Source organism: Dreissena polymorpha, chromosome 3 (assembly GCF_020536995.1).
Source record: "Dreissena polymorpha isolate Duluth1 chromosome 3, UMN_Dpol_1.0, whole genome shotgun sequence".
NCBI classification, from domain to species: Eukaryota; Metazoa; Mollusca; class Bivalvia; order Myida; family Dreissenidae; genus Dreissena; species Dreissena polymorpha.
The window spans coordinates 51,025,232-51,052,883 of record NC_068357.1 but is presented as its reverse complement, the minus strand read 5'-3'; the positions used below and the strand labels follow the sequence as shown (position 1 = coordinate 51,052,883).

At 35.4% G+C, this 27,652-nt stretch overlaps 2 protein-coding genes across 2 annotated transcripts; one reads left to right on the top strand and one right to left on the bottom strand.

Moving 5' to 3' along the window:
• Positions 1-1,010: 1,010 nt before the first annotated feature.
• Positions 1,011-5,160, bottom strand: LOC127873928 (uncharacterized). The gene is made up of 3 exons (XM_052418037.1): positions 4,872-5,160; positions 4,097-4,275; positions 1,011-2,607 (listed from the first exon to the last, which is right to left on the bottom strand). Exons 1-3 carry the CDS (start codon positions 5,051-5,053, stop codon positions 2,540-2,542), a joined length of 429 nt encoding a protein of 142 aa, XP_052273997.1. The 5' UTR covers positions 5,054-5,160; the 3' UTR covers positions 1,011-2,539.
• A 7,334-nt stretch (positions 5,161-12,494) lies between these two features.
• Positions 12,495-20,892, top strand: LOC127872225 (uncharacterized). Its single transcript, XM_052415555.1, has 2 exons — positions 12,495-13,288; positions 19,568-20,892. Exon 2 carries the CDS (start codon positions 19,576-19,578, stop codon positions 20,890-20,892), a length of 1,317 nt encoding a protein of 438 aa, XP_052271515.1. The 5' UTR covers positions 12,495-13,288; positions 19,568-19,575.
• The last annotated feature ends 6,760 nt before the right edge of the window (positions 20,893-27,652 follow it).

Here is a 27,652-nt window from a genome sequence, read left to right as displayed (position 1 = left end):
CATACATACATAATGGCGATCTCGTGTGTTTCTTGATATGAATAGAATTGTGAACTTATGATACACATTTGCCACCGATACTTAACATATGCACTATGTATGAATTCATTTAATTGAGATTGCAATAAATTATCAAAACATAGCACATGCATATTTGAAGTAGTTTGTATAACTTAAGGTTCGAAAGGTATCAATACAAGCAAAAAATGCTGACAGCGTTCTGTGTTTGTTGTATTATGATTCTGCATATGTTAGTTAATATTAAAGGCGTTAACGGAAAAGTAGCCGTATTAAATCAACGCTGTTTTTATCGATTGTGGTGAATGTAGAGTACAGACTGTGAATATAAAAACGTTGACACAGTCCGCTTGACGATTTCTGATAAAAGTTTCTTTGCTTATTTTGTTATATTTTTTTTTTTAATTATTTATGTAAAGAGTATTTATGTATATATGGTAATATGGGACTTTATTGATTACTGACTGTTTTACAATACAACATAGGAATGTTTAAAGTTCAATACTGTTTATACGGCGTAATGATCGAGTGTGAATTTAGATAGGTATTTTATTTTCATGTTGAATCAAATCAAATTTATACAAGTGTGGGTTTGCTTTGATATGCGTCCGCTTTGTGAAAACATATATTAAATTCATTTAAAACAAATCAGCGAACACTTGTAAACAAGCGTTCGCTAGCTTATTAGTCATAAGATGATGTTTTTATATCCAATAAAATTAATTCGAATAAAACTTTTGCATTGAGGTATTCGTTTTCAATATAAAACCGATGATTTATATAGCATCATTATATTCACTATGAATATACATTTATATGTCATACATGCATTAGTTATATTCTATATGTATTTATGTCACGAACATTATGTTACTATACTAGGTAAGCCGGTCATTTGTGTAACCTGTTGTCTCACTATAAATAACACATAAACAAGCCAACCAGTGTGGCGTACAATAAATGGGTATTTTCATTTACGCGACCAACTCCAGTTTGTGTCAAGCATTTATTTAAAACGACGCACAATATAGGAAAACGTTTCCATGATTTTTTATAAAAGATACGTGCGTATGCCAAGTTCAAGTATTTGACAAATGTTTATATAACCACACAAAAAATCACAGCACAAGAAGCGTTTATAACCCATACTGCTTTCTTCAAAACATATACACATGCATAAAATAGAGATATCTTTATCAAGTTGCTACTAATAGAAAGATTTATATCGGAAGGGACATGAAATAAAAAGTTAGAAGAGGTTGGTGCACATGTGAAAATAACTACGACACAATTATCATTTTTGCATAGAAAAAATTATGTTTAGATTTAGTCATATCTTTAAAACTGCTAAAGAGCAATACATAATTAGTGTTCTGTATGACATATTACATGGTGAATGAGAAAATATTTCACACATAATTACATTTACTATTAAACAAAGAATAAAATATCAAAAAAACGACACCAGTTGCATCTAGTTTATGATATGTTAGTCGTACTGTAGTGTAACAAGTTGTAAATTAATGGATACAATTCGCCCAAGAAGAGTTCTATGGGTGGATATGGAAAACTCACATATGTAACAGAACAATGTCCCGTGATTTTAATTATTGCTTATCTTATTGAAAATACGATGGTTTGGCAAGAAAGAAAAGAAAGAACACACAAGCTACGGTGTTAACCTATAAAGGTAACTTACCCCATAAAGGAAACACACAAAACGCACACGCGCGAATAATATAGAAAATGAATATAATTATTAGTATAAGCTTTAGAACGCTTGCATCTATTTATAATAATTGTAAACATTACAAGTCATAAAAGCGCGCGTACATAAATTTACAAAATACAGAATCAATAAACTGCAAAATCCAATGTATGAAATTCTGATCATGTAGGAAAAAAACATGTGCATGAAATAAATTATTTTAAATCATACAAATATAACCAAAACAATACGCATACTATGAAAATAAAGTAACAGTTTTATCATTAGACGAGATGTAATTCTGTAAATAATATAAACTTTTGATAACCAACCATAACGCATGTCGTCAAAGATAAATTATTGTAATCGAACAATCAAATCGTACGACTTTGTAATTAAAACACATTATTATGTTGAACTATTAATATGGCATATTTTGTAAATAATATGGTAATACGTGTTAATAATGCATAGTGATCAAGAAGTAAATTTGAAAAAAAAACTTAAATAATTTTGATGACAAGGACTACAGGTTGACGAGTCAGATCGATTGTTGGCAAATGTGCAGCTCTTACTTTCTCAAAAACGTGTATGTATCCATAGAAACATAATATTGTCTTCCTACAGATTATAAAAATGCTCTTGATGGTAATAATGTGTTTTGATCACTCTAAAAAAGTTGTAATGATATTATTGTAAGATAGAGCCACAATATAAACGAATACAACCAGCCATTGTTTTTAATAGTGTGTTTCTGTAATGTTCATTCTGTGTAATCATTTTTTTCATCTGAGCTACCGCGTAAAGTCGCGTTTAGATCGTGTCGATCGCATCTATACTGTATCGTGCTCGAATGACAAACTTGTCGGCTGTGCTGAACTCTGAAGAAAAAGTACTTTATATCACAGGTGGTTAGCGTGTGGCTGTAATATTAGTTAGTGAAAACATCATTTTGAATTATATATAATAAAATTATAACGAAACATCAACTTTTCTGAAAAAAAAAATCACTATCAAATGCGGTTGTACTTCAAGTTAACCGCTTGCTAGATATTTTCATTAACACAAAACACATTGTATCGGAAACTTGTTATCACGATCAGTTTGACCTAATTATACCCCATTTTGGGTCAGGATGTTTTTGTTGTGGCATTTGTTTTCCTCGTTTACATGTTTATACTCTTGTATTTAAAATGCAGTAGTTGTAATTGCTAATCAAGCAAATGAATTTACTTGAATTTTGTTGAAGTTTTTGACAAATTCGAAATTGAAAAGTACGGAACTCAAACTAAATATCAGCCGATATTACACGATTCCTTTCGTCTGCTACATGTTGTAATACCCAGTACGATGATGTTCGGTAATCTTGCGATCTAAAGCCTCCATAGGCTGATAAATCACATACTAACATCGTGCTTAACTGAGCATATACATTATTAATTGGATAAACTTTTAAAAAATCCAATATTCGATAAAGAACTTTCGAATCTAAATTTAAACAAACATAACTCGAATCGTTTTTGAACAATCTAAAAGTTGGGTTGTGTTTCGCACTTGTGAACAAGACATATTTAACCAAAAATCAGGTGTAAAATTCATGTCATGAATCAAATGTATATGTAAGACATATCAACAATCGTAACAAATGTGTTATGTTTCATTTTTTGTATCACGGCCGAATTCTTATTATCATCAAGTACATAAATTAACATACAGTCAAATCTTTTAAAATTAATAATATGTTTTTATTGTGTCAGTCCTCCGCAGCTAAACATATGGGGCATCTGAGCATGCCGGAAATTAAAAAGATCAACAAGGATTATCTGGTTATAGTTTCAAATTCGTCGATATTGATTCTTGATTTTGTTCACTAATATAAAGTCGAGGAATGAAGCTACGTTGGGCAGGAAATGATTTTTATCAAATGTATTTAACCCATTTATGCCTAGCGTCTATAAAAAAGGCATTTGCAAACAGCGTAGACCCAGATGAGACGCCGCATGATGCGGCGTCTCATCAGGGTCTGCGATGCTTGCTTAAAGGAATTTCTGATTATAGAAATAAATATACTAGACAACCCATATTTTGGAAATAAATTGATCCAATTAAGAAGGATGGGAGAGTCCACTAGGCATAAATGGGTTAATTATTTCACTCAACTGCGAGAGAAGTGAATGCATATTGGAAATTCAGTTGGCAGATCAAAAATGTTGCAAAGTGAGCATCAAAACTAAATTTTAATAATAAAATCGGTCAATTTATGGACTGACAAAAATATTTTTTAATTTGTTCATTGTTTTTGCTTGTTTACATTCCGAAACGTCTACTTATGTCAGTTAATGACTCGCATTGTATGTTATCGACATATACCTTCTGTTAACATCGGGTTGCCGCTTCCATTGAGTTTAGAATAAATAAACTGTGGGTATGACTCTCTCTGGTCGTATTGGCATTTCCTCTCAGGTTTGTCCGTCAATACAGCAATGTACGTCCTATCATCAGGGCAATTGTTAAATGGTCGATTGATATAAAACCGCCTTCCAGGAAACCTGGAATAAAAAAACATCACATGCGCATAAAAAAGTATTTTTTAAACATTTAAGGTTAAATACGGTAACTAGTTGTGAATGATGTGTAAGCGATTGCATTATAGTCTTACCCAAATATACTGAAGAAATTAGTTGTCGATGACTTGGTTAAATCCCAGGAGCCGTAATCACCAATGTACGTAAGTCTCAAATCTTAGACTCAGCTTAAGTTTCTGACTCAGACTGAGGCTTTCAAAACTTAATTCACGAAACATAAAATGGTGAGTTATAGACTCAGACTCAGTAACGTAAGTCTCAAATGCTAAGTCTACAATGTTTAGACTTACGTAATACAATCACGACGTAACGTTCTAAGCGCGTTTACAAAAATGGCCGCCGCACTACGCCACTTGCGCTTCATGAATAATATAAGAATTGAACGTGTTTTTCTCGACAGAACAAACCCTTTAGAGATATATAGGGACATTGAACTCTACAAACGCTATCGTTTTACCCGACTGGGTATTATTTCATATGCAATATTTACGAGGAACATCTTAGAAGGAATACGATGCGGATCCTTGCCAGTTCCGGTCGCCCCGGCAGTGTGTACTTACCTGAGGTACGTGGCCAGTGGCGACCTCCAGCTAACAGTGGGCGACAGTACTGACCTGTCACAGGCAACTGTTAGCCCTGTCTGTGCATAGGTCAGCAACATTTTGGAAGCAAAAGTGCCGGAATTTGTGAAATTTCCAGCTGGTGTGGACGCCGTTCTTACAAAACAAGAACTTTGTTCCATCGCTGGTACGTGATTATATCTGCGATGTGTGCAGTTTGCAATTGTTCTTATTGATTGTAAACAAAGTACTGTCAAATTAATAATTATCCGCGTTTGTTTGTTGTCTTCGTGAAAATAATCTCGAAACTTAATGTACGTGAACATGCACTAATTTTATAGATAATACTTGTTGTTTGAATGAGAGAGTTAAACATATTTTCATTTATCATTAACTATAATAATGGATCTTTTCTAAATAGGGAAACCTTTTTTAAATCGTTTACAAGACATTAACTTCGCATAAATTTTGATTTCATTACTATTACAAATCTATTTATAGAAGTAGGAATTAAGCTCTATATATACATATATATATATATGCCCTATATAGCCACAATGCCATGACGCAGTTGGTAGCGCATCGGTGTTAGTAAATTTATTTCACAGACAAGTCGTTGGTTCGAAATAACATTGTGTGACTTTTTCCCCCAAAACATTTTCAATATAAATTATGTCCATTAATTATTTGTTGCTGCTTGGTAATGTAATGGAAATTAAATATTTATTTCCACTGTTAATTAATACGTATTAATTTAATAACATGGCGCTATAAATAATTTAAATACACCCTGTTAGGAAGATTAGGGTACCCTTGAATCCATATGTGCATCTGTCCGTCTGTCTGTCTATGTTGTAATTGAGTTGCAATACAAAATGTATTTTTGCAACAAAGGCTGTAGAATATGCATTTGTTGATGGCAAGTGCATGGTTGTAATGCACTTTATTCGTAAATTAATAAAAACACTCAACAACATAAATAATATGTTATTCTCACATGCACGTATTATTGCATTTTCAATCAATAGTAAAATGATGACATTAAAATGATGACATTAAATTTGATTATCAAGTTGAGACACATCAGCATATTGCATAACTTCTGACATAACTTTCATTCAATGTAATGCACATAAATGCACCGATCACAATCCATTTAAACCAATATCTATTTACTTATTAATATTGTAAGTTTTCCAAACAATTGCTCAATTTTAAATGATTAACTTTCAGGTTTTCCAAGTACTTTGGAGTGCATTGATTGCACGCATGTGCATATCAAAAAGCCAGTTGACCATGGAGAAGACTACATATGGCAAAAGGGCGTTCCTACCATCAATGTTCAGGTATGGTTTAGCAATTATTTATGTGCAATGCTTAATGTATTCGCTTTTCTATGATACAACTTTATTCTTAACACAAATAATTTATGAAGCAACTGCATGTTAATTTTAACAGTTTGTAATTCGTCATCAGCATTATATAAAAAGAAACATAGAAAAAAATTACAAAAATATGTCTTATTTTGTTAGTTTAATATATAACATGTTGAAACAATGCTATGCACGTTTCATGTTAACAGGCTGTGTGTGATGCCAGCTACAAAATAACCAGATTCAATGCAAGTTGGCCAGGGCGGACGCATCATGCCATGATTTGGCAAAACTGCGAACTCAACAATCAGTTTGAGAATGATAGGTTGTCTGACATTTCACAAATACAAGTGAACACAATTTATAGTTACAATATAGGTAAAGATTGTTTGTGCATAAATGTATTTAAATAACATTCAACACTTGCTCTCTGATAAACAACTGGAAATAATTTAAACTGTAATATGATATTAATCTATAAATACATTTAAATTTCCAATTAAGATTCAGTGCAATAGAATTAATGAACTTTATATTAAAAAAAAATACAGGTCAACACGCTGGATTTTTAATCGGCCACAGTGGGTATGGCTGCTCACGGCATCGCATGATCCCATACCTTAGACCAGCAAATGCAGCTCAAGAGCGCTTTAATCGTTCACTGTGCAGAACACGGGTTATCATCGAACAAACATTGAGGAAAATAAGAACACATCCACAAAGAGCTGTAAACATCATATAAAATGCATTGTGCTACACAACATTGCAATAATTTACAATGAGCTGAATGATATTCCAGAAGAAAATCATATCTTGCCTGTTTACAACAATCAAGACAATGATAACATAGATGGGATGGCAATGAGGGATTACATAACCAGGGTATATTTTGAAGTATAATTCTGAACAACATATTAAGGATATGCGAACTTGAAAAAACGCATACATTAAATCTGAATATTAAATCAAGAGGGCCATGGGCCCTAAGGCGCTCACCTGAGAAACAAAGGAACTAAACTAATTTAACTTAAATTGTTAATTCTAGAAACCAAGAAGCTTTTTCTTTAATTTGACCGAGTGACCTTGTTTTTGTATCTTAAATGACCCATTTTTAAACTCAGCTGAGATTTCATTCGGACAAATGTCATGAAGGTTGAACTAAACATGTGACTAATGTAGTATTAACAAGTTTTTACTATAGCCATATAAGGAAAACGTTGTGCTCAGGTGAGCTAAAAAGTGATTGTGCAATAAATAAATGTCATTGGTTTTTAAACCTTTGTTGAAGCATGCATTAACACATCTTCATTATTGAGGGATATAAAAATGCATACAAGCATACCATTTTTGTTAAAATAATTAATAATGAAACAAATATGTATGCATCTGTCTATTATATTCATACGTTTTTCAAAATTCAATAGGTAGAGCTTTGTAACAAACATTGTTGAAATAACAGCTTAATGAAATGTTGATGTCTTATTTCAAATTCACATAACTGTATCTACCATTATTCTGGAATTTCATTCAGTTCATTGAATTAAGAATTTTATTATTATCAATGATTTATATCTTGATAGCAAATATTGTCAAGAAGTGTCCCAAGACACCGCATTCAACTAATATTCCTCTTTGAATGTAGAATCTACTTTAACTGTCAGTAACATAATACAATGACCTATGTAATATTTTATCTACATATTTTATCATTTTTTACATTTAACATTTTATCTACATTTCTTCCAGCACACAAATATCGACTGAAATTTTATAAGTACAAAAAGGGACATAATCATATTTATATTATAGACATATAATTATGCCCCTTTTTGTATTTACAAAAAATCTTATTATTATTTGTGCAACTACTCCATAACTCTATTATTTCTAATATGGTCTGTCTATATTAGAATAAATACAAAATCTATTTAATTCGGCGGCAGTCCCCCACCTGAAAAGTATACTTTTTTCCCTTTTTTGGGGGGGGGGGGAAATTTCCCCCTAAAAAAAATGTTTTTTAATAGAAAGATGTGCCTTATGATTATTATATCTCAATTATATTTCAATTTAATCTTTGCAAACATATTAAATTATGAAAAATGCAATGAATATAGTGCAAACATGTACAAATGTAATAATGAGAGAGTAAGTAAAAAAATCCCCCAAAAAGGGAAACGCCGCGAAAATTCCCCCTCCTAAGGGCTGCGGACCCCTTCCCCCAAAGTAGTGTGAGGGCGCTGAAGTAAGATGTATATAAGCATGAGCAAAGTGTTTGAAAGGTGTTCAAAAGGTTCCATGAGACATTTAAAGTGTGTCTCTCTCAGAACTCTGAAAGCATGAATTCTCAATGAAATAGGAGTAAAGTGTGCACTTTGGGTTAAGTGTTTGATATGCGGTTAAGTGGTTGCATATGCATGCATTATGTGACATGCCTCGTTGCTTTAAAGGAATAGGACGCGAGCTATCGATTAAGGGGAAAAAACTAAAACATATTGTTTGAAAGTCTGTCGAAGATTTATTCGGGTTGACAACGGGCTCGAAATATTGCTTGGTTATCGACCGACTGTGAGTTAACGGCTGGACAGATTTTTTTAAGTAAACTTTTTTTGAAAGGTTGTCCAATTGCCATAGGAGGATCAAGGAATGCTTTGGATTAAAGCTTTTTTGACATTTTTGCGGCCCGCGAAGACAGGTTTATGATAAATTCAAGTTAATGACCTTGTTATGATTCCAATATCAGAGGGTGGGGATTTTTTTCTTGGCTCTTTGTCAATGTTTTTCTCATTAATCATGATTTTATATAATAATTTGAATATATTGGGCTCCTAAAAAAGAATACTATCCAGGGTACGTTACTTCCACCTGTGGTTCGAACTAGTATCTTACCTTTTATAATCATTTAAAATCCATAAATAATCCATTTAACTCAATAATTGAAGATTTTGCATTTAGGGTCTTTAAGAATTATTTTATCATAATTAAATAATGATCATTATGTCATCCTATCACTATATTCAAATAAGTTTATGAACTCGATAAACTTGCTTCTTTGTCGCTACGTCATTTACTCAACATTGCTGCTGTTCAATGAACCGGAGCAGTTTATCAAATAATAGCCGTTGGTAAACTCGGATTACATTTGCAGATTTCTGCATAGTGCATACAAACATATGTTTAAACTTGCACATTTTTTTTATTTGTCTATGGTAAATGCCCTTATTGCACAAGAAAATAATTTAATATATAAATAAACAAAGAATTGAAAACATTCCATTACATACAGATAAATTATTGGATAATACCCGTGTACAAAATGGGACATTCCGAATTCCAGTGTGGTGCTACTTTTACCATCTTATACTTTACACATCTCTATGCCTAACGTGAATTAAATCGGAAAGCAATATTGCAGATTATTTATAAGTTGTGCGATATTTGTATGGCTTGTTTTACATTATAAAATGTCAAAAGTATATGCAAAGATTATAACCAATGCACATTGCACGAAATAAGAAAAATGTGATAAATTTACGATTCAAATATGTCGATATACAGTACATGTGAAATAAGTCGCGTAAACTTATAATAAATCGTCAAAAAGACTCGCACTTTTCTCAATTGCAATATGCAATATTGGACTACAGACAGAGTGATTTTCGGATGAAATTTTAAGTTAATGATATACTTAGCGTTGTGCTTTGATATGTTAAAGAAAATGTTTATATTAAACTTTTCAATTTAACTAACTCGTTTTTATGAAAAGGATATGATGCTAACGTACTTAAAAACACGTGCTTGTTAGTTTTTGATTCACTTTATCTTTCTTCTCTTAAAATTTGGAATCATTAAATTGATATTGTGGGCATTTTTCACTGTTGAACAAAAGTGTGTCTTTGTGTCGTATGAACAAATCTGCATGAAAACTACATTTAGACTCACATCGTACATCAAATCATTTATGTCGTCAGTTGTCATAATACCTATATACTGTTTCTTTCCCATAATGTCGATTTAATGTAATTACCATTTTTATACGTTTAATTCTTAATATTTAATCACCTAAGCTTGTTGTATTAGTAATTCAATTTTACAGTACTGCCCCATTAATATTTTTATTTTACTGTACTACCCCCGGATTTTGTTTACGTCATCGCTTGTCAATTAAGTCATAAAATACTCTTTCTCTGTTCCTGGATACATTGCCTTTTGTGACGTCATACAACTTTCACAGTTGTATTCTACATGCATAGGTCATTGGGTTTATAGCGTTAAATTTTCATTTATTTTCTCTCTGACAGGCGTTTCTTGTTTGATTTATTTTTTAGCAGTCACATAAACAACCAAGCAATGTAATATGGAACTTTTACACCCATTATTACTTCTTCTTCCTGTATGTGCGCGATGATGATCTGAAATATTAAGTTCATGACGCTATATTCTAAAATCATTTTCAATGAAGAAGGAATGTAGTTGATACTTGTTCGTAGTTTCATTTCATCGTGTCTCAACAAGGTGTAACTATGTTGCTCTGGTATCTTTCCTACTATTGAGTAATTAAATGGTAATTAAATTGAATGCGTTTTAATTCCTTTTAATTATTGTTTAATTTGAGTTACAATGCTATGAGGTTGAATTTTATTTACACGTAAATGTATCATGAATATTGCTGGGCAAGTGTGAGGTTGAGCGCTCTATAAACGGTTTAAACCCCCAATGCTTTGCATTGACCGTTCCAAGGCGGTGACCCCAGCTTTATTCATTTATGTGTTTTGTATGTTGTTTTGTATTGTGCTGTTTTGTACTGTGTTGGCAATTGGTCACTTGCCTTAAATAAAGGACCAACTAATTGTGTATAATGAGAATTCAATACTGCTCTAGCAGCTGGAGTTTCACTTCTTTATTTATTGAATGTGTAAAAATCGTTACAGCCATTCATGCAATTCCGGCTTTCATCCAGTTCCGGCATTTTTCTAATTTTTAAGGCTGGTAAGGATAGAGCACGTTCAGATACATTTTTTTTCTGTAGTGTCATGTTAAGTTATGATTTTTTCGTCAAACAAATGCATGTTTACAAACATTGGTTGAACTCTTGGTGATCAAGCGCTTATAGTTCCATAACGAGGTTTCAGAACGAGCAATTTCCGTTCACGTTTTTTGGAAAGGGTGAAAAATTAGAGGTATTTATTGTGTTGTTCTGTGGTTCAAATTACTAAAAGGTTGGTGTTATTGAGTGAAAGTATGTATATGTTATGTCTTACAGTCATCAACATGACTTTCCTCTTTCATTTAAAGAAGAGAAACGTCATTTTGTAAAGGTCACTAGGTAATCACTTCCGGTGCACTTGACGCATAACTCGGGGCCATAAACACGTTACCGTAACTTCGACACGCGTATTTCATGCATGTTTTACATATTTATTCTGCTGTGCACTGCCTATTTTTGGTCATTAAACTTTGTTTACATGCACAGCATATATTGTAATTAATTCTATTAATAATATTTTCCCCCGTTTTATTGTAAATAAATTGACTGACCAAGGGAAGACAAACTGGTATCATTTGAATATATCTGACAGTACTCTGAACTTCTTCCTTTGCATCCAAACCTGAGGTTATGTTTATTCAAATAAGTCATGGATTTAATAATATACTTCTTTTGATTATACCTGTACTGTAATATATGCTGTCTTAGAACATATTTGCAGAATATATCCCAACTAAAATTATTACTAAGAAAAAAGTAGAAAATGATATCAAATAAATTGTCGGATTTTTATATTCATGAAATATTTGGTTAAACCCTTGGTAGATTCATTTCTATTTGTAGATAAAATAGCCATCCACGGGAAAGCAGAGCGAAAGAAGATCACCTCAACGTAATCCGACTGTCAAGTCGAAAAATCTGTAGGTAAAGTGGGTAATTAATTTCTTACATCAATTAAATAATTATACAGTGGAAATGTGTTCACTTAAAATGTGCATCTCATAAGGATACACATACTTGTAATAACTTTTCTTTAAATTACATTACAATTGCTGTCTGAATCCTAGATGTGAACTTAATAAAACCAGAGTACAGTTACATACATATCTTAACTATGGATTTAAATGTATGTTATTCTCATGCAATACAAAATGAACATACAAGATATCAAGGGTAATACTTTTCCTTTAACAAAATGTAAAAATATACAATGTTATTAAAACATGAACTGTAATAAAACTAAATATAGTAATGTAATGTATATTTCATGTATAACATGTAAATATCATCCGAATTCATTCCTCATCCGAATAACGGTGCACATTATTTTTGTTGTTCACATATTGTCTATGCAGTGCACTGCATTTAGCAAGATAATGTTCTCCAATATTTAATATATTTATATATTTGTATTTACCTTGTGTTTAGTCCATTATATGTTGTTTGTTGTGAGAATAATCCAACATATTCGAAATTCCTGCACTGTCAAAATCGTTGCAGCAATGTATATTGATGACGTCATACGTAGGAGTATGGTGGAGTGTTATTGCATGCATTTGACTTTAAAATAGGCTGTAAAATTATAATATTCACTCCTCTATTTGTATAAAAAGATGATATTTATTATAACTTGTAAACTCTTCATTTATATTAAGTGTTAAAACATAATAGTTTGCAGGGAACTATTTGAGACGCTGAATGCGTAAGAATTTCTTAAGTTTTCATGCTGCAGCATTTAATATTGTATTGTTATACATGCATATTTAAAAGTGTCTATTGTTTCAAGTCATCAAACTTATTGCCTTCTTTGATTAAGATGTGATATTTATGATGATTGTCGTTTTATTATAATTAGAAGTATATTCTTGTTTACATGTAACTGCATTACTTCCATACATGGTGCAGGATGCTGCAGGATTGTGATTGGCTGCAGCTGAATCTTTGGCTGCAGCCAAATCTGCAGCATCCGAAGGGTATAAAAGGAGGTTCTCCGCACAGTTTTGGCAACAGTTGCTAACAACAAACATCACTGTTCGATCAATTGAAAACCCTTCCAAAAAGTAAGAAACAAACAGTAATACTTCATAAAACATTTTCATTTCACGAATTAGAAGTAATAATCAGAATTTGTTTGTACATTAACTACTAACTACTGGTATTTAAGTAAAACGAACGTTTATAGTATTTCATAAAATATCAGTACTATTTATGATATTGACAACCTTAAAGCAGAGCAACTGTTCACCAAACGTCCATCCTTTTTTAAGTCAACTCTAACAGTTTAGAGATATTATTGTATTATATAATATTTAATGCTTGTCTGAATAAAGATGCATTATGTAAAACGTTAAACGGTCTCCGTCTTCCTTCTAAGAGTTTGTTGCTGGACTCAAACTCAAACTACAATTGAGCGCATAGAGATGAGCAATTGTATCTTACATGTAAGGTAGCTTACAAATTGGTGTCAGAAGTGGGATCATTTTCTAAAGTGTTCCTCTTGAACAACACGCCTGGAAATAAAGAAACACTTTAAACACAATAATAGTCTTTGTTATTTTTATTTACGCTGTTAAGACAAAGTAACCTTCATGATGGCTTCTCCTGATCCCGACGTTTCCTTCGATGTTCCGTCGGAGATAAAAACCGTTGATGAATTACGTAGTGATGAATCGAACCATAGTGCGCATGTACATGGCGCACAGTCCCAACGACGACGCGACGATGCATCTCATGTTTCTTTGATGAATGCACTCAGTCCTGCGATGAGACGCTCGAGCTTTGATCGAACAAACAACAATCCACATGACTCACGCAGCACGTCATTTAACCATGGTGACACTAGTTACAATCATTACATTCCACCACCACCACCACCCATGCACCACACACTTATGAAACCGGACATGTATGACGGTAACAGTTCGTACGAACAATACGCCTCGCATTTCGAGGATTGTTCGGAATTATCTGGGTGGGACAATCGCACAAAAGTCTTAATGTTGGCCACCAGTTTGAGAGGCGCAGCCAGAAACTTCTACATGAGCCTCACAGACGACGAGCGCCGTCATTATTGTACGTTGACAACGCGTCTTTCCGAGCGTTTCGGTAACGTCAGAAAACATCAATGTCTGTGGCTGAATAAATTAGAAAACAGACGACGCTCGAAGGGCGAAAGCATAGCGTCACTTGCAGACGATTTGCGTCAGCTTTGTCAAAAAGCTTACTCTGATCTGGATCATCGCTCGCAAGAAAAACTAGCTCTGAATCAGCTTTACAAACTCGTTTCTACCGAAATGAAATGTCGCTGTATGGATCACAATTGTTTAACCATAAACGAGGCCGTCTCCGTAATTGAAAGGTACGAATCCATATTGGGGACGCCTTTACAATCAAACATAAGGGCAATGTTCTGACATTGAATCCGTTATTAAGCGAATTGAAGCGCGCCTTGACAGAATTGAAACGTCTGTTGTGCGTAAACCACAGGTAAACAGCAAGAGTGAGAAATCTTGCTTCGGGTGTAACTCGCGTGATCACTTATGGGCATCGTGTCCACAAAACGCAAATCGCGGACCGCGACGTTATAGGGCGAATAGTACCCAGAGTGCAACCAATGACAGGTCCGCTAACCTACAGCATCCAGTTAAGGGCAACCCATCTGGGGCCCTCGTTCAGGGAAACTTTTAAATGCTGACTCTGAAGGCCGACAGTCAGCATTAGTACACAATAGGCCTACATCGTCAAGAAAAGCTAGCGAAATTCACACGGCGCGAACAGGTTCACAATTTAATAGGTTTGATAATGGTTTTTATGTTACATGTAACGTAGGTTCAAAACCCGTGAATTTCTTAATTGATTGCGGAGCAACAACATCTCTTCTTTCTGATAAAATGTTTTCATCAATTGGCTCTGAACGTTCTTTTCAACTAAGATCGGCGCCAAATGTACTAAAAACAGTAAACGGGGAACCAATGGCAGTGACCGGAAGTGTTGACTTGATCGTTGAAATGTGCGGCGAGCGCTTTGATATTTCATTCGTTGTATGTGCAATCGAGGCCGATGGTATCTTAGGCCAAGACTTCTTGAAACAGCATGTTGATTGTATCAATTATAAGAGGTCATGTTTGGTGATCGGTAATAATGCGGTTCCACTGTGGACTGGCGGTGCAGCCAATCAAGTGTGTAGAGTGGAAAGCATGCAAACCATATCTGTGCCAGCTCATACAAGAATGTCTATCCCCGTCAAAATCCCCATGAAAGAACATCTAGCTGAACTTGGTTATGTAGAGCCTTCATTTGATCTTATGGCAAAGTCTGAAGTCGCTGTTATCGGTGGTATTGTTGATACATCTTCTAACACTCTGAATATGCATTTACTTAACTATGGGAATTCTGATGTTAAAATCCACAAGCATACAACTTTGGGTTTTTGTGAATCTTACTTTGAGCATGATTGTCTGTTTGAACGCATTCCGTCTGTACAGAAACTCAGTGATATTGTTTTTCTCCCTGACCATCTTACTGACTTGTATGAACGGAGTTCCACACACCTGTCTGATTCTGAGAAACAAGGTCTTTATAAACTTCTTTGTAAATATCACACTACATTTTCAAAAGACTCTGGCGACATTGGGCATACAAATCTTGTCCAGCACAGCATTAACACACAAGATGCTGCACCCATTCGTCAGCCACCAAGACGTCTGCCACTGGGCAAACGTGAAGTCGAAAGAGAAGAGATAAGTAAAATGTTGGAACGTGGCATTATTGAGCCATCAAGTAGTGCATGGGCGAGCCCAGTTGTGTTGATTACCAAGAAAGACGGCACCCCAAGGTTTTGTATTGATTATCGTAGGCTAAATGATGTCACTGTTAAAGATGCGTATCCACTCCCCAGAGTTGATGATTGTATAGATGCATTGTCTGGTTCAAAATATTTCAGTTCTCTCGACTTGAATAGTGGATACTGGCAGGTTGCCATGAAGTCTGAATACAAAGACAAGACAGCCTTTGCTACAACAATGGGTCTTTATCAGTTCACAGTCCTCAGTTTTGGTTTAGCAAACGCTCCGAGTACTTTCGAGCGACTTATGGAGAACGTATTAAGAGGTTTGCAATGGGTTGAATGCCTTTTGTACATGGATGACATAATTATTCCAAGTAAGACTGTCAGTGAAGGTTTATCCAGGCTTGAGCATATTCTGCAGCGACTTCAACAAGCAAATCTTAAGTTAAAACCTTCCAAATGTGTTTTGTTTCAAAAACGGGTGAAGTTCCTTGGTCATCTTGTTTCTGAGGATGGTGTAGCAACTGATCCGGACAAAATTACTGCTGTCCAAAACTGGCCTATTCCTCGCAGCGCAAAAGATGTCCGATCTTTTCTTGGACTTTGTTCGTATTACAGACGGTTTGTCGAGAACTTTGCCAAAATTGCACGTCCATTGCATAAAATTACAGAGAAAAACTGTAAATTTGAATGGTCTGATGAATGTTCGAAAGCTTTTGACACTCTGAAAACTGCTTTGACTTCAGCTCCAATCCTTGGTTATCCTACCCCCGATTCAAAATTTGTTTTGGATACTGATGCATCAGATAAGGCCACAGGAGCAGTGTTGTCACAAATACAGAATGGTCAAGAAATCGTTATTGCATATCACAGCAAAGGTTTAAATAAACACGAGCAAAACTACTGTGTAACTCGTAAAGAGCTTCTTGCAGTTATTCATGCCTTAAACGCTTTCCATCACTATTTGTATGGGCAGCCAGTGTTACTTCGTACAGATAATGCAGCTGTATCATGGATGCGAAATCTGAAGCGTCCTACAGGCCAAGTTGCAAGATGGCTCGAGACTTTAGGAACTTACAACTTAATAGTTACCCATCGTGCGGGTTCGAGTCATGGCAATGCAGATGCGTTATCACGGTCTCCTTGCTCAAAGTGTGCCACACAGGAGAGTAGAAACACCACTAGCGATGATGCTGACGAACACTGTGATTCTGAGGTATGCAGGGTTGTTCCTGTTGTTGCAGCAACAGTCATTGATCCATCAACAACGTTGCCAGATTCTTCAACTGCACGCACTGTTACAAGGTCCATGTCCACGTCTGATTCCATTCCAAAACCCACTATGGCCACTGACTGGACTTCTTCTCGTATAGGTGCAGCTCAATTAGATGACCCATTCCTTAAAAGTAATCATTCGGTCTTTGCAAGCCTCCATTAGGCCAAGCTGGCAAGAAATCAGCGGCCACAATTCACAGACTAAAACATTTTGGAGAATGTGGGACCGTCTTTTGCTTGATTCCAATGTTCTTTACCGCACCTGGTATGAAGGCGAAGAATGCCGAAGGCAAATAGTTGTACCAGATTCACAGCGTAGTGAAGTTTTGCGATATTTTCATGATATCCCTAGTGCTGGTCACCTTGGTGCTGAAAAAATGCTGAACAAAGTACGACAAACATTTTACTGGCCTGGCATGAAAGCAGATGTGGAAAAGTATTGTACAACATGCGATGCTTGTGCTTCTCGAAAACCATCCAAGCCTCCAAAAGCACCACTTGGTGAAGCTAAAGCTGTATGGGCCAATGGAACGCATTGCTGTTGATATATATGGGCCACTTCCTAGAACAGATTCTAACAATGCTTTCATACTAGTTATATGTGACTGTTTTACTAAATGGACTGAAGCCATTGCCCTACCCAATCAAGAGGCCATAACAGTGACTAAAGCATTTGTTGATCACTTTGTTTCACGATTTGGAGTTCCATTAACAATTCACTCTGATCTTGGAAGTAACTTCACATCAAAACTATTTTCTGACATGTGTGATCTGCTGCAAATTCACCCTACTAAATCCACTGCACAGCACCCTCAGGCGAATGGCGTAGTGGAACGCTTCAATCGTACACTTGGCAGCATGTTGTCCATGTACTGTAACAAGAATCAGCGAAATTGGGATGAATTCTTGCAGCAAGTCATGATGGCATACCGTTCTTCCATACATGCAAGTACCGGTCAGACCCCCAATAAGATGACCCTTGGTCGAGATGTAGTTCTCCCTCTTCAGGCATTAATTGGCTTACCTCCTCAGTCTAATGAACAAATGGATCAACAATCATATGCTTCATACGTTCAGTCGCTTCATGAAGAGCTTGAGAAAATTCACTTAGTTGCACGCAAAGCCCTCCATACTAAGTCACAGTATCAAAAGCGCCACTATGACCTTCGTGCCAAAAAGCGAGTGTTGTCAGTTGGTGATGGTGTTTGGGTGCACGACTCAACAAAGCGTCTCGGTGTGTGCACAAAACTTGCTTCGCAGTGGCATGGTCCTTATTTGGTCACAAAACGAATTGACGATCTTGTGTATCTTGTAAAGAGGTCACTTAAGACTCCAGCCAAAGCCATTCACATCGACAGGCTAGTTCGGTATAGAGGGTCACATGTACCCGCATGGTTCCACAAAGCACTTCCTGTGGAATAAACCAAACACAAATATAAAATGGCAATGTGTAAATGAAGCAAAGTATTGTTTATTAGTTTAATTTAATGTTTTAGTAAATGCTGTTCATGTTTTAGTAAATTATTGTTGTCCATAAGTATAGTTAGAAGATGCTAGCATATATCAGCATCCTTTTATTTTAAAATTAAACAACACAAGCCCATGTATTGATTGCTTGTAGTGGCATTCAGTGAACAGGGATAAAACACACACACACACACACACACACACACACACACACACACACACACACACACACACACACACACACACACACACACACACACACACACACACACACACACACACACACACACACACACACACACACACACACACACACACACACACACACACACACACACACACACACACACACACACACACACACACACACACACACACACACACACACACACACACACACACACACACACAGATTGAGATGAGCTTATGACTGGAAAAGTGAAAAAGACATACACAAATAGCATTGCCTAAGGAGCTTGTTCCTGTATTGCACATTTGGGTACTGTGTCTAAGAGAGACACTTTACTTTTGAGCAGTTGTGATAATAGTTCGGCTGTGAGAACGGTTTACAGATTATAATGAGTGCTCAACCGAGAAGGCAGCGGCCTGATCAACCGTGATCCTTTCTGAACTGTATTTGTCGATGAGAAACCGTTATTGCGAACTAGTCCAGTATAAATGCGTTTATATGGATTGTTGAGATCGCTTCTGAAAAATGATGGATACTGCGAACAGTTGCTCAGTCAATGGTTATATGCATTTTGTTAGCCTCATAACAATGTCATGTGCATCTCATGATCTGTTTTTCCAGATTCTGCCATGGATTGCGAGGTGTGTGGCACTGCTTTCCACAGCAAACGGGATCTGCGAAACCATCTGGCAAAAACCGACCATCGCCGCATGAGGTATGTCTGCGTGTGGTGCGTCGGCAAGCATCCAAGAGAATTCAAGTCCGACTGGGACCTGAGGCGCCATATCAGGGCTCATCACCCACATGAGCACGACCATACACTAAAGGAATTTCCACGACTGCTATCTTCAGAAAACTCCTTCTACTTCTCCACAAATCCCACAGTTCATCTTCTGACCAATCCCACTCCAAATCCTTCGCATCCAGAGGCCATTGAAGCCAGACGACTGGTTACTAAATGGGCTGCAGGACGCGTTCCTGGGATCACCCGATGGATCGAAGGCTGGAATTCATTGACTTCATCTTCTTCAACATCATCCGTGTCAACTCCACCAATCAACAACCCAGAGCTTATCCTGAAATCCGTGATTATGGATAGCACTGGATGCACCATCATTTGCTGTTCCAATGCTACTTACATCAAAGCCAAAGTCCCACTCTCCGCATTGACTGATGCTCGTCTGGTAAGCCGTTTGGTACGACGTATGAATGCACTGCCTAAGGAAGTATTTATTCCATCAGGTCATTGGGAATTAGGAAATCCATCCCATCATACTTCTATTACATCATTACTTGGACTTCAACCCAACCAGATTGAATCTGTGGTAGTCCTCCATCTTCCCACCTTCACGTCAAGAAAATCTCCTGATCTTGCCGCCACAGCATCTTCACCCTCAAGTCCATCACTCCCTACACAAGCCTTTGTTCCAGTTGCTTTGCCTTCCGTCACTCCTGCTGCCGTTTCCACATTGTCTTTCATACCCGATGCAGCAACTTCACCTACAACTGATGTCCTCTTTCCCAAATCAACATCTGATATGCATACTGTTCAAACACCTGAGTCTACGCCAGTTCCAAAACATCTGATCATTGATGAACGTCTAACTCAACTTGATTTGGACTACAATGACCTACGCAGTCCCACACCAGTCTCAATATCCTCCCCGCAACGCACCGAAGACCTAGAGACCAGTGATCATCAGCCAACATCAGCAGTATTACCGTTATACTCCAGCTCCCCATTCTACAACCCCGTTTCACCTACACCAGTTTCTCATGGGAACACATCATCAACGCCAAACTATGAGCCTGCAGAAGTACCAACACAAACACAGTCCTCCAAGAACGAAATCAGCTTTCAGAATTCCTCCTGTCTACATCCCCACACCACGCCATTCCTCGGTCAAAGAAGTCCTCAAGACGAAGGCCCATTCGCTTCTTCTTGAAGGCCGACTTCCACTTCTTCCACCAGCTCGACGAGAATGGAATGATGTTTCTGTCAACAGTATCCAGATAACTCCAACTATCTCCTGGCCACCTGCTGAATGGACTTGCTGGGCTCCGGATCAGAAGACGCTTTATTACGAGTTTGTCGCTATGACACTCCATGCGCACACTACCCCGCTTCCAAGATCTCTCCTGAGGGCTAGATACAATTTTCTTGCACTCCCTGGAAGCCTTGATCTTCAAAACGACGCCCTTGCTGCAACAATGAAACAGAACTTCAATCTTGTTCGACTGATTGCCCTCAATGAAGATCCAACTACACCAGATGTCCAGATGTCAGTCCTGTCCGCCTTTGATGCCCTTCCCCGTGACTCCTCTCTTGATGATCTCCTTGCCCGCCTGAAGGATGTGCCACTTCGTCTGAAGAAACAGAAGAAGAATTAAGTATATTTTTTACATGTACAGTGGTAAACCTTTTTCAATGTTAAGTATTGTCATAAGTTAACATATTTCATTAACATTATTGTTATTGTTGTGTTGTTTGTTATTATAGTAAACATTCAAAATTCAGGAGAATTTTATTCTTTTAAGGAGGGGGAAATGTAATGTATATTTCATGTATAACATGTAAATATCATCCGAATTCATTCCTCATCCGAATAACGGTGCACATTATTTTTGTTGTTCACATATTGTCTATGCAGTGCACTGCATTTAGCAAGATAATGTTCTCCAAGATTTAATATATTTATATATTTGTATTTACCTTGTGTTTAGTCCATTATATGTTGTTTGTTGTGAGAATAATCCAACATATTCGAAATTCCTGCACTGTCAAAATCGTTGCAGCAATGTATATTGATGACGTCATACGTAGGAGTATGGTGGAGTGTTATTGCATGCATTTGACTTTAAAATAGGCTGTAAAATTATAATATTCACTCCTCTATTTGTATAAAAAGATGATATTTATTATAACTTGTAAACTCTTCATTTATATTAAGTGTTAAAACATAATAGTTTGCAGGGAACTATTTGAGACGCTGAATGCGTAAGACTTTCTTAAGTTTTCATGCTGCAGCATTTAATATTGTATTGTTATACATGCATATTTAAAAGTGTCTATTGTTTCAAGTCATCAAACTTATTGCCTTCTTTGATTAAGATGTGATATTTATGATGATTGTCGTTTTATTATAATTAGAAGTATATTCTTGTTTACATGTAACTGCATTACTTCCATACATGGTGCAGGATGCTGCAGGATTGTGATTGGCTGCAGCTGAATCTTTGGCTGCAGCCAAATCTGCAGCATCCGAAGGGTATAAAAGGAGGTTCTCCGCACAGTTTTGGCAACAGTTGCTAACAACAAACATCACTGTTCGATCAATTGAAAACCCTTCCAAAAAGTAAGAAACAAACAGTAATACTTTATAAAACATTTTCATTTCACGAATTAGAAGTAATAATCAGAATTTGTTTGTACATTAACTACTTACTACTGGTATTTAAGTAAAACGAACGTTTATAGTATTTCATAAAATATCAGTACTATTTATGATATTGACAACCTTAAAGCAGAGCAACTGTTCACCAAACGTCCATCCTTTTTTAAGTCAACTCTAACAGTTTAGAGATATTATTGTATTATATAATATTTAATGCTTGTCTGAATAAAGATGCATTATGTAAAACGTTAAACGGTCTCCGTCTTCCTTCTAAGAGTTTGTTGCTGGACTCAAACTCAAACTACAATCGAGCGCATAGAGATGAGCAATTGTATCTTACATGTAAGGTAGCTTACAGTAATGTGGTTTTATCTCACATGATTACATTGTGCTACAAGAATTATTTTGAATAGCACAATAGGGTTTGAGTGTTATCATTTTAGCCCAGATATGATGAATATTGTGGCTCTATTTGATTAGCATGGGTCGGTTAGTCTGTCTGTCGGTCTTGTGTATGTAGACACAAGTTGAATTTGATTTATCTCGGTTGCCTTTCAACAGAGTTGCATGAAATTGTATACTAATATGCAATACCAGACTCTGCATTTGCCCGTCATATTTTTTTTATGAATTCACTTCAAACTGAACTGGTAGCCTTGTTGCTTTAGGTTAAATTTCAAAATGGCCAACATATCTGACTACTTACAATTTTGCTGTGGCAAGGTACTGTATGGTGATGCTATTCACATCGAGTGATAGCTCTCGTTTAGATTCTGATCAAAGCGTTATCTCTACATTTCTCTACATTTCAGAAATATGACACAGGAAGCATTTCCACACGGAAAGGTCTTCCAGTTGGACAAGCTTTTTGATAGACGTAAAGGTAAAAGAAACCCTCCATCAGACAAGCCTCTAAGAGCAGTTCTGTTTCTGTTTTCATAGACGTCATCTGTCAGGTGAAGAAGCTCTGGACAGCAGAAATGGTCCACAGCCTGTATTTAGCAAAACAAGAGGAGGAAATAATTACAACAAGGCTTCAATTATTGTCTCTTGCATGTTTCTTATTATCCAGTGTGTGCGCGTTAGCTAATTTATGATATGGGGTTAGCTCTATTATATTTGAAGAGATTAAAACGCATTGTATCGAGCAATTAATGTCTCCTTTTGTCACAAGGCTTTTGGAAAGTCATCTGCTACATGATGCAAGTTTGTGTAAGGTTGTAAGGAGTTCAGTGTATTTGCACCATTTTATTCTATGCCGATGTACTGCTGTTGCGTGAATAATATTTAAATTGTATTTCATATCATGATCTCTTTTGCACCATTTAATTCATATGCAGAGGTACTGCTATTTTGATCATAATATATACACTTTATTTCATATTATGATCTCTTTTTGCTAATTCATATGCAGAGGTACTGCTGTTTAGAGCATACTATTTACACTTTATTTCATATTATGATCTCTTTTTGCAACATGTTAATTTTATGCACAGGTACTGCTTTTGTGTGCATAATATGTACACAAAACTTTATTTTTCTACAAAATATGTGATAATATGATGAAAATGCTAGTTCTTTTAAATATATATATATATATATATGTACATATATATTTATTATTATTTAACTTTAAATGCTGAATTTTAATATTTTGATTATTGTGTCTATGGGCTGGACTATATAAAAATTACCCAGCATTGAAAGTGTTATGTCAACAGGCAGTTGACTTGTTAGAAACACAACTGTAACACTATTCCTTTATCATGTTTTGTTATTTGCACCCCACATTGTGTAACAATGACTGTATACCTTTGTCTCTTCTCTGTACACAAACTGTCAAAATCCTCGTTGAGATGATCCCTGATTGCACAAATCTATACACATCTATAAATAGATATGAGTGTCGGAATTGATTGACTTGGATCGGAATTGGATACGTTGGACGCGTTTTTTAAATGCGTAATTTACATACTTATACTTGCTTGATTTCATTCAAACCGGACTTAAATTGTAGATAAAAGAATTATCTTCCATCCCACGAAAAAAAGAGAAATATGTCTGACGCAATTGTAGAATTTGCCGCGAAAATGCAAAAGGACGACCGGAACTGCATGAATGACTGTGTTTGGCGAAATATATTATTTTATAATGCAGTCATGAAAACGGGCTAAAATTAGAAATTACAAATTAGAAGAATAGGCTAGCATGTTACGACGACCAATGTATATGTTACATCACTTAAACCAACAAGAAAAATAGGCGTCTTTGCAAGCACTTCTCGCAGTTGGAAGCACCAGGGATTCCGCTAAATAATGCAAATCCCGACATCATTATAAATATTTCCCTGGTCATATGTTCGTAAACACTTTAAATAATTTGATCAACTCATAGCTAAAATGTGCACTTTATTTTTATTGTGAATTCATTTGTAAATGAATTTGATAAAAACAAAAACATGTCGCTGTTTATTTTGTTTGTTAACGAAATTGAAGCGTGACACTTCGCGCGAAAAGTACGTCATTAGAAAATAGATTGTTGGAATGTTTTGGTAAAATTTACCGGTGGTTAAATTCTACTTTGCGCGGTTAGGTTACTTTGCAGTATATCGTGTTTATACAATCGAGCAGAGACGTATATAACATGTTATCTACGTCTCTGAATCGAGTTACCTTGAAGGTAACTAAACCTGAATAACCGCAAACTTACCGTGGTTTGAAAGTTACCGAGCCGTAACTTTAACCAGCGTTTATACAATTGGGTGCATCATATGTTAAAATTAATTATAACAAAAATCAATTGTATTGAATCAACAGAACTGTATATCTTATATTGCATAGTGAAAAATAACTGTTTGAAGTTTAAATTTTATTTCAAATTTTATTTACTGGGATATGTACTCTTAGTCTCAATAAAACTCAACTACCTCCTCAATTTGAATACATACAACTAGAATAACATTCTCCGTCTCATTATGTGTATTTCTGTTTCATATTAGGAGTAATATGATTAAAGGTGCTACCTAATTTACGGGCAAAAGTTTTTTTTGTTTGATAACCATGTATTTTTAAAAAATATATGGACATGATTGTGTTCAAAATATTATAATTGTTGCAATAATTAACTAATGCATCCAAAAAATTCAATCTTAAAACGAGTAACATATTCCTAGTTAAAGATCTAGCATCTTATTTTTGTTTTTGTTTTCTAGCCACAGGCATTTAAAGCTGGTTCGGTGGCTGTGGTATAGTGGATGGGGTGTCTGCTAACTGGCTTAGTCACTGGGAGGTCTCTTTATTGATCTCTTAAGTGGGAGCATTCGTGAGACAACCCTAAAGACATACTATGGCGTACCATTTGGGTTGAAAGTCAAGAAGACCTACAAGGTAAAAAGAGAAATGTACGTCTAAGTACAATAATCGTACGTCGACATACAAATATAAAATACACTTCGAAGTATATATTTGTACGTCAAAGTACAATTTGTACTTCGACATACATGTTTGTAATTCGACGTACACATTTTCTGAACAGCCAATCAAAACACTTGTCTCTTGAGCCGCTTTTCCTTCAGATTTATTCAGAATTAATGTTTAAAATCTCTTTTTTAATTGAGGACAAAATGAATAAAAATATCAGAATGGCAAAAAAACCCACATAGAAGTTTCAAGTATTTAATGCATTGAAATAGATTATATACACATTTGAAGAAGATTCAATTGTTACCTTTTTAAAATTAAAATTATTCAGCATATTGTGAGTATTTATTGATCATGCGGGGCGGAGTATCACGACCGTCCAGCGCATTACTGTGTTGGAAATTCCCAACGGTAAACAAACAGTTACCAAACATCAACGGGATAAATAATGTATAATAACCTCCCCGTTGGTCGTATTTTGTGATAACCATAACTTGCATAAATCAGAGGTTAATTCCGCGACGCCAAGTCAATAAACACACACACACACACACACACACACACACACTATCTATGAGTTAGCAGTCGATAGTCGCATAATTTGGTATAAATTATAATAATAATAATGTTTAATAAATACGCACAATATCTATGAGTAAGCGGTCGATAGTCGCATAATTTGGTATAAATAATAATAATAATAATAATGTTCAATGTCAAATATCTCTAAAAGCAACAGATGTAAGGTGTCTTCTGATTGGCTAACACTCAAGGTTCAGTGAAAATTGTACGTCGAAGTACAATTCTCGTTCTACCTAGTAGGTCTTGTAGACTTTCGACGTCATGGTACGTTATTTAGACACTAAGTACTGGTCCTACCCAGGAAACAGTTTGTTTCATCAAATGTCTCAATTCAACTTGACAGCTTGTTGAAGCAGTTGCATTTAGTATAGGTCCCTGGCATACAGTACAGTGATTTAACAATCAAAATCGTGTGATGTGTCAAATAAATTTTGATAGACAAATTTGACAGGATTTTTTTTAATCCAATAAGTTTTAGACTGTCAAAAAACACACACTACGTATACACATCCAGTAAGTTTTAGACTGTCAAAAAACACACACTACGTATACACTACGTATTAAAAGCCATACCTGGAGCTTTCGTCTGTATACCACTTACTTCATCAGAGGAATGATTTCTACTGTTGGGAAACGTTAACACCGCTAATTGTCTTCTTATTTATTATCAATGTGTAATTATGTGTAACAGCATAACAACATACTTGTTTCGCAATTAAAATATTTAATAAATACAAGTATCTTGCAGGTTTTTAATTTTCTTTCGCAGACTATTATTGAATAGTTTAAATTTGGTCGCCACTAAACAAACTAGCCATTTTGTAGCAATTCTTAAATCACAGTAAAAACTGCATACACTTGGCTCTATTGTTATAATTTGAATGCAAATATTAGAATGCATCATGTTATATCATCCATATTTTTTTATTTAAACATTCAAATAACACAAAACACAGTACATATATAAAAAGGTATGTGGTATTGTTTGGAAATACAAAACACTTCACATCATTTATTTGCACATAAATAGTTACAAAATAAGTAATACTAAAACACTGTCATCAACCTACAGTACAAGAATATTTACGTATATGAAATTACAAAGTGGTGTTATTTTATTACCTTTTACAAAATTAACAATGCTGGTTTTGTACTAGCCATAAAACATTTATCACGGAGTAACAAGTAACAACAAATTTATTAATTACACAATAGAAAGGAAATCATATTAATTGCATTATGCATTTACTAAACAAGCTATTTGCTGCTGTTTACAATTACACTATCTTACTAAAAATGATCACAACAGG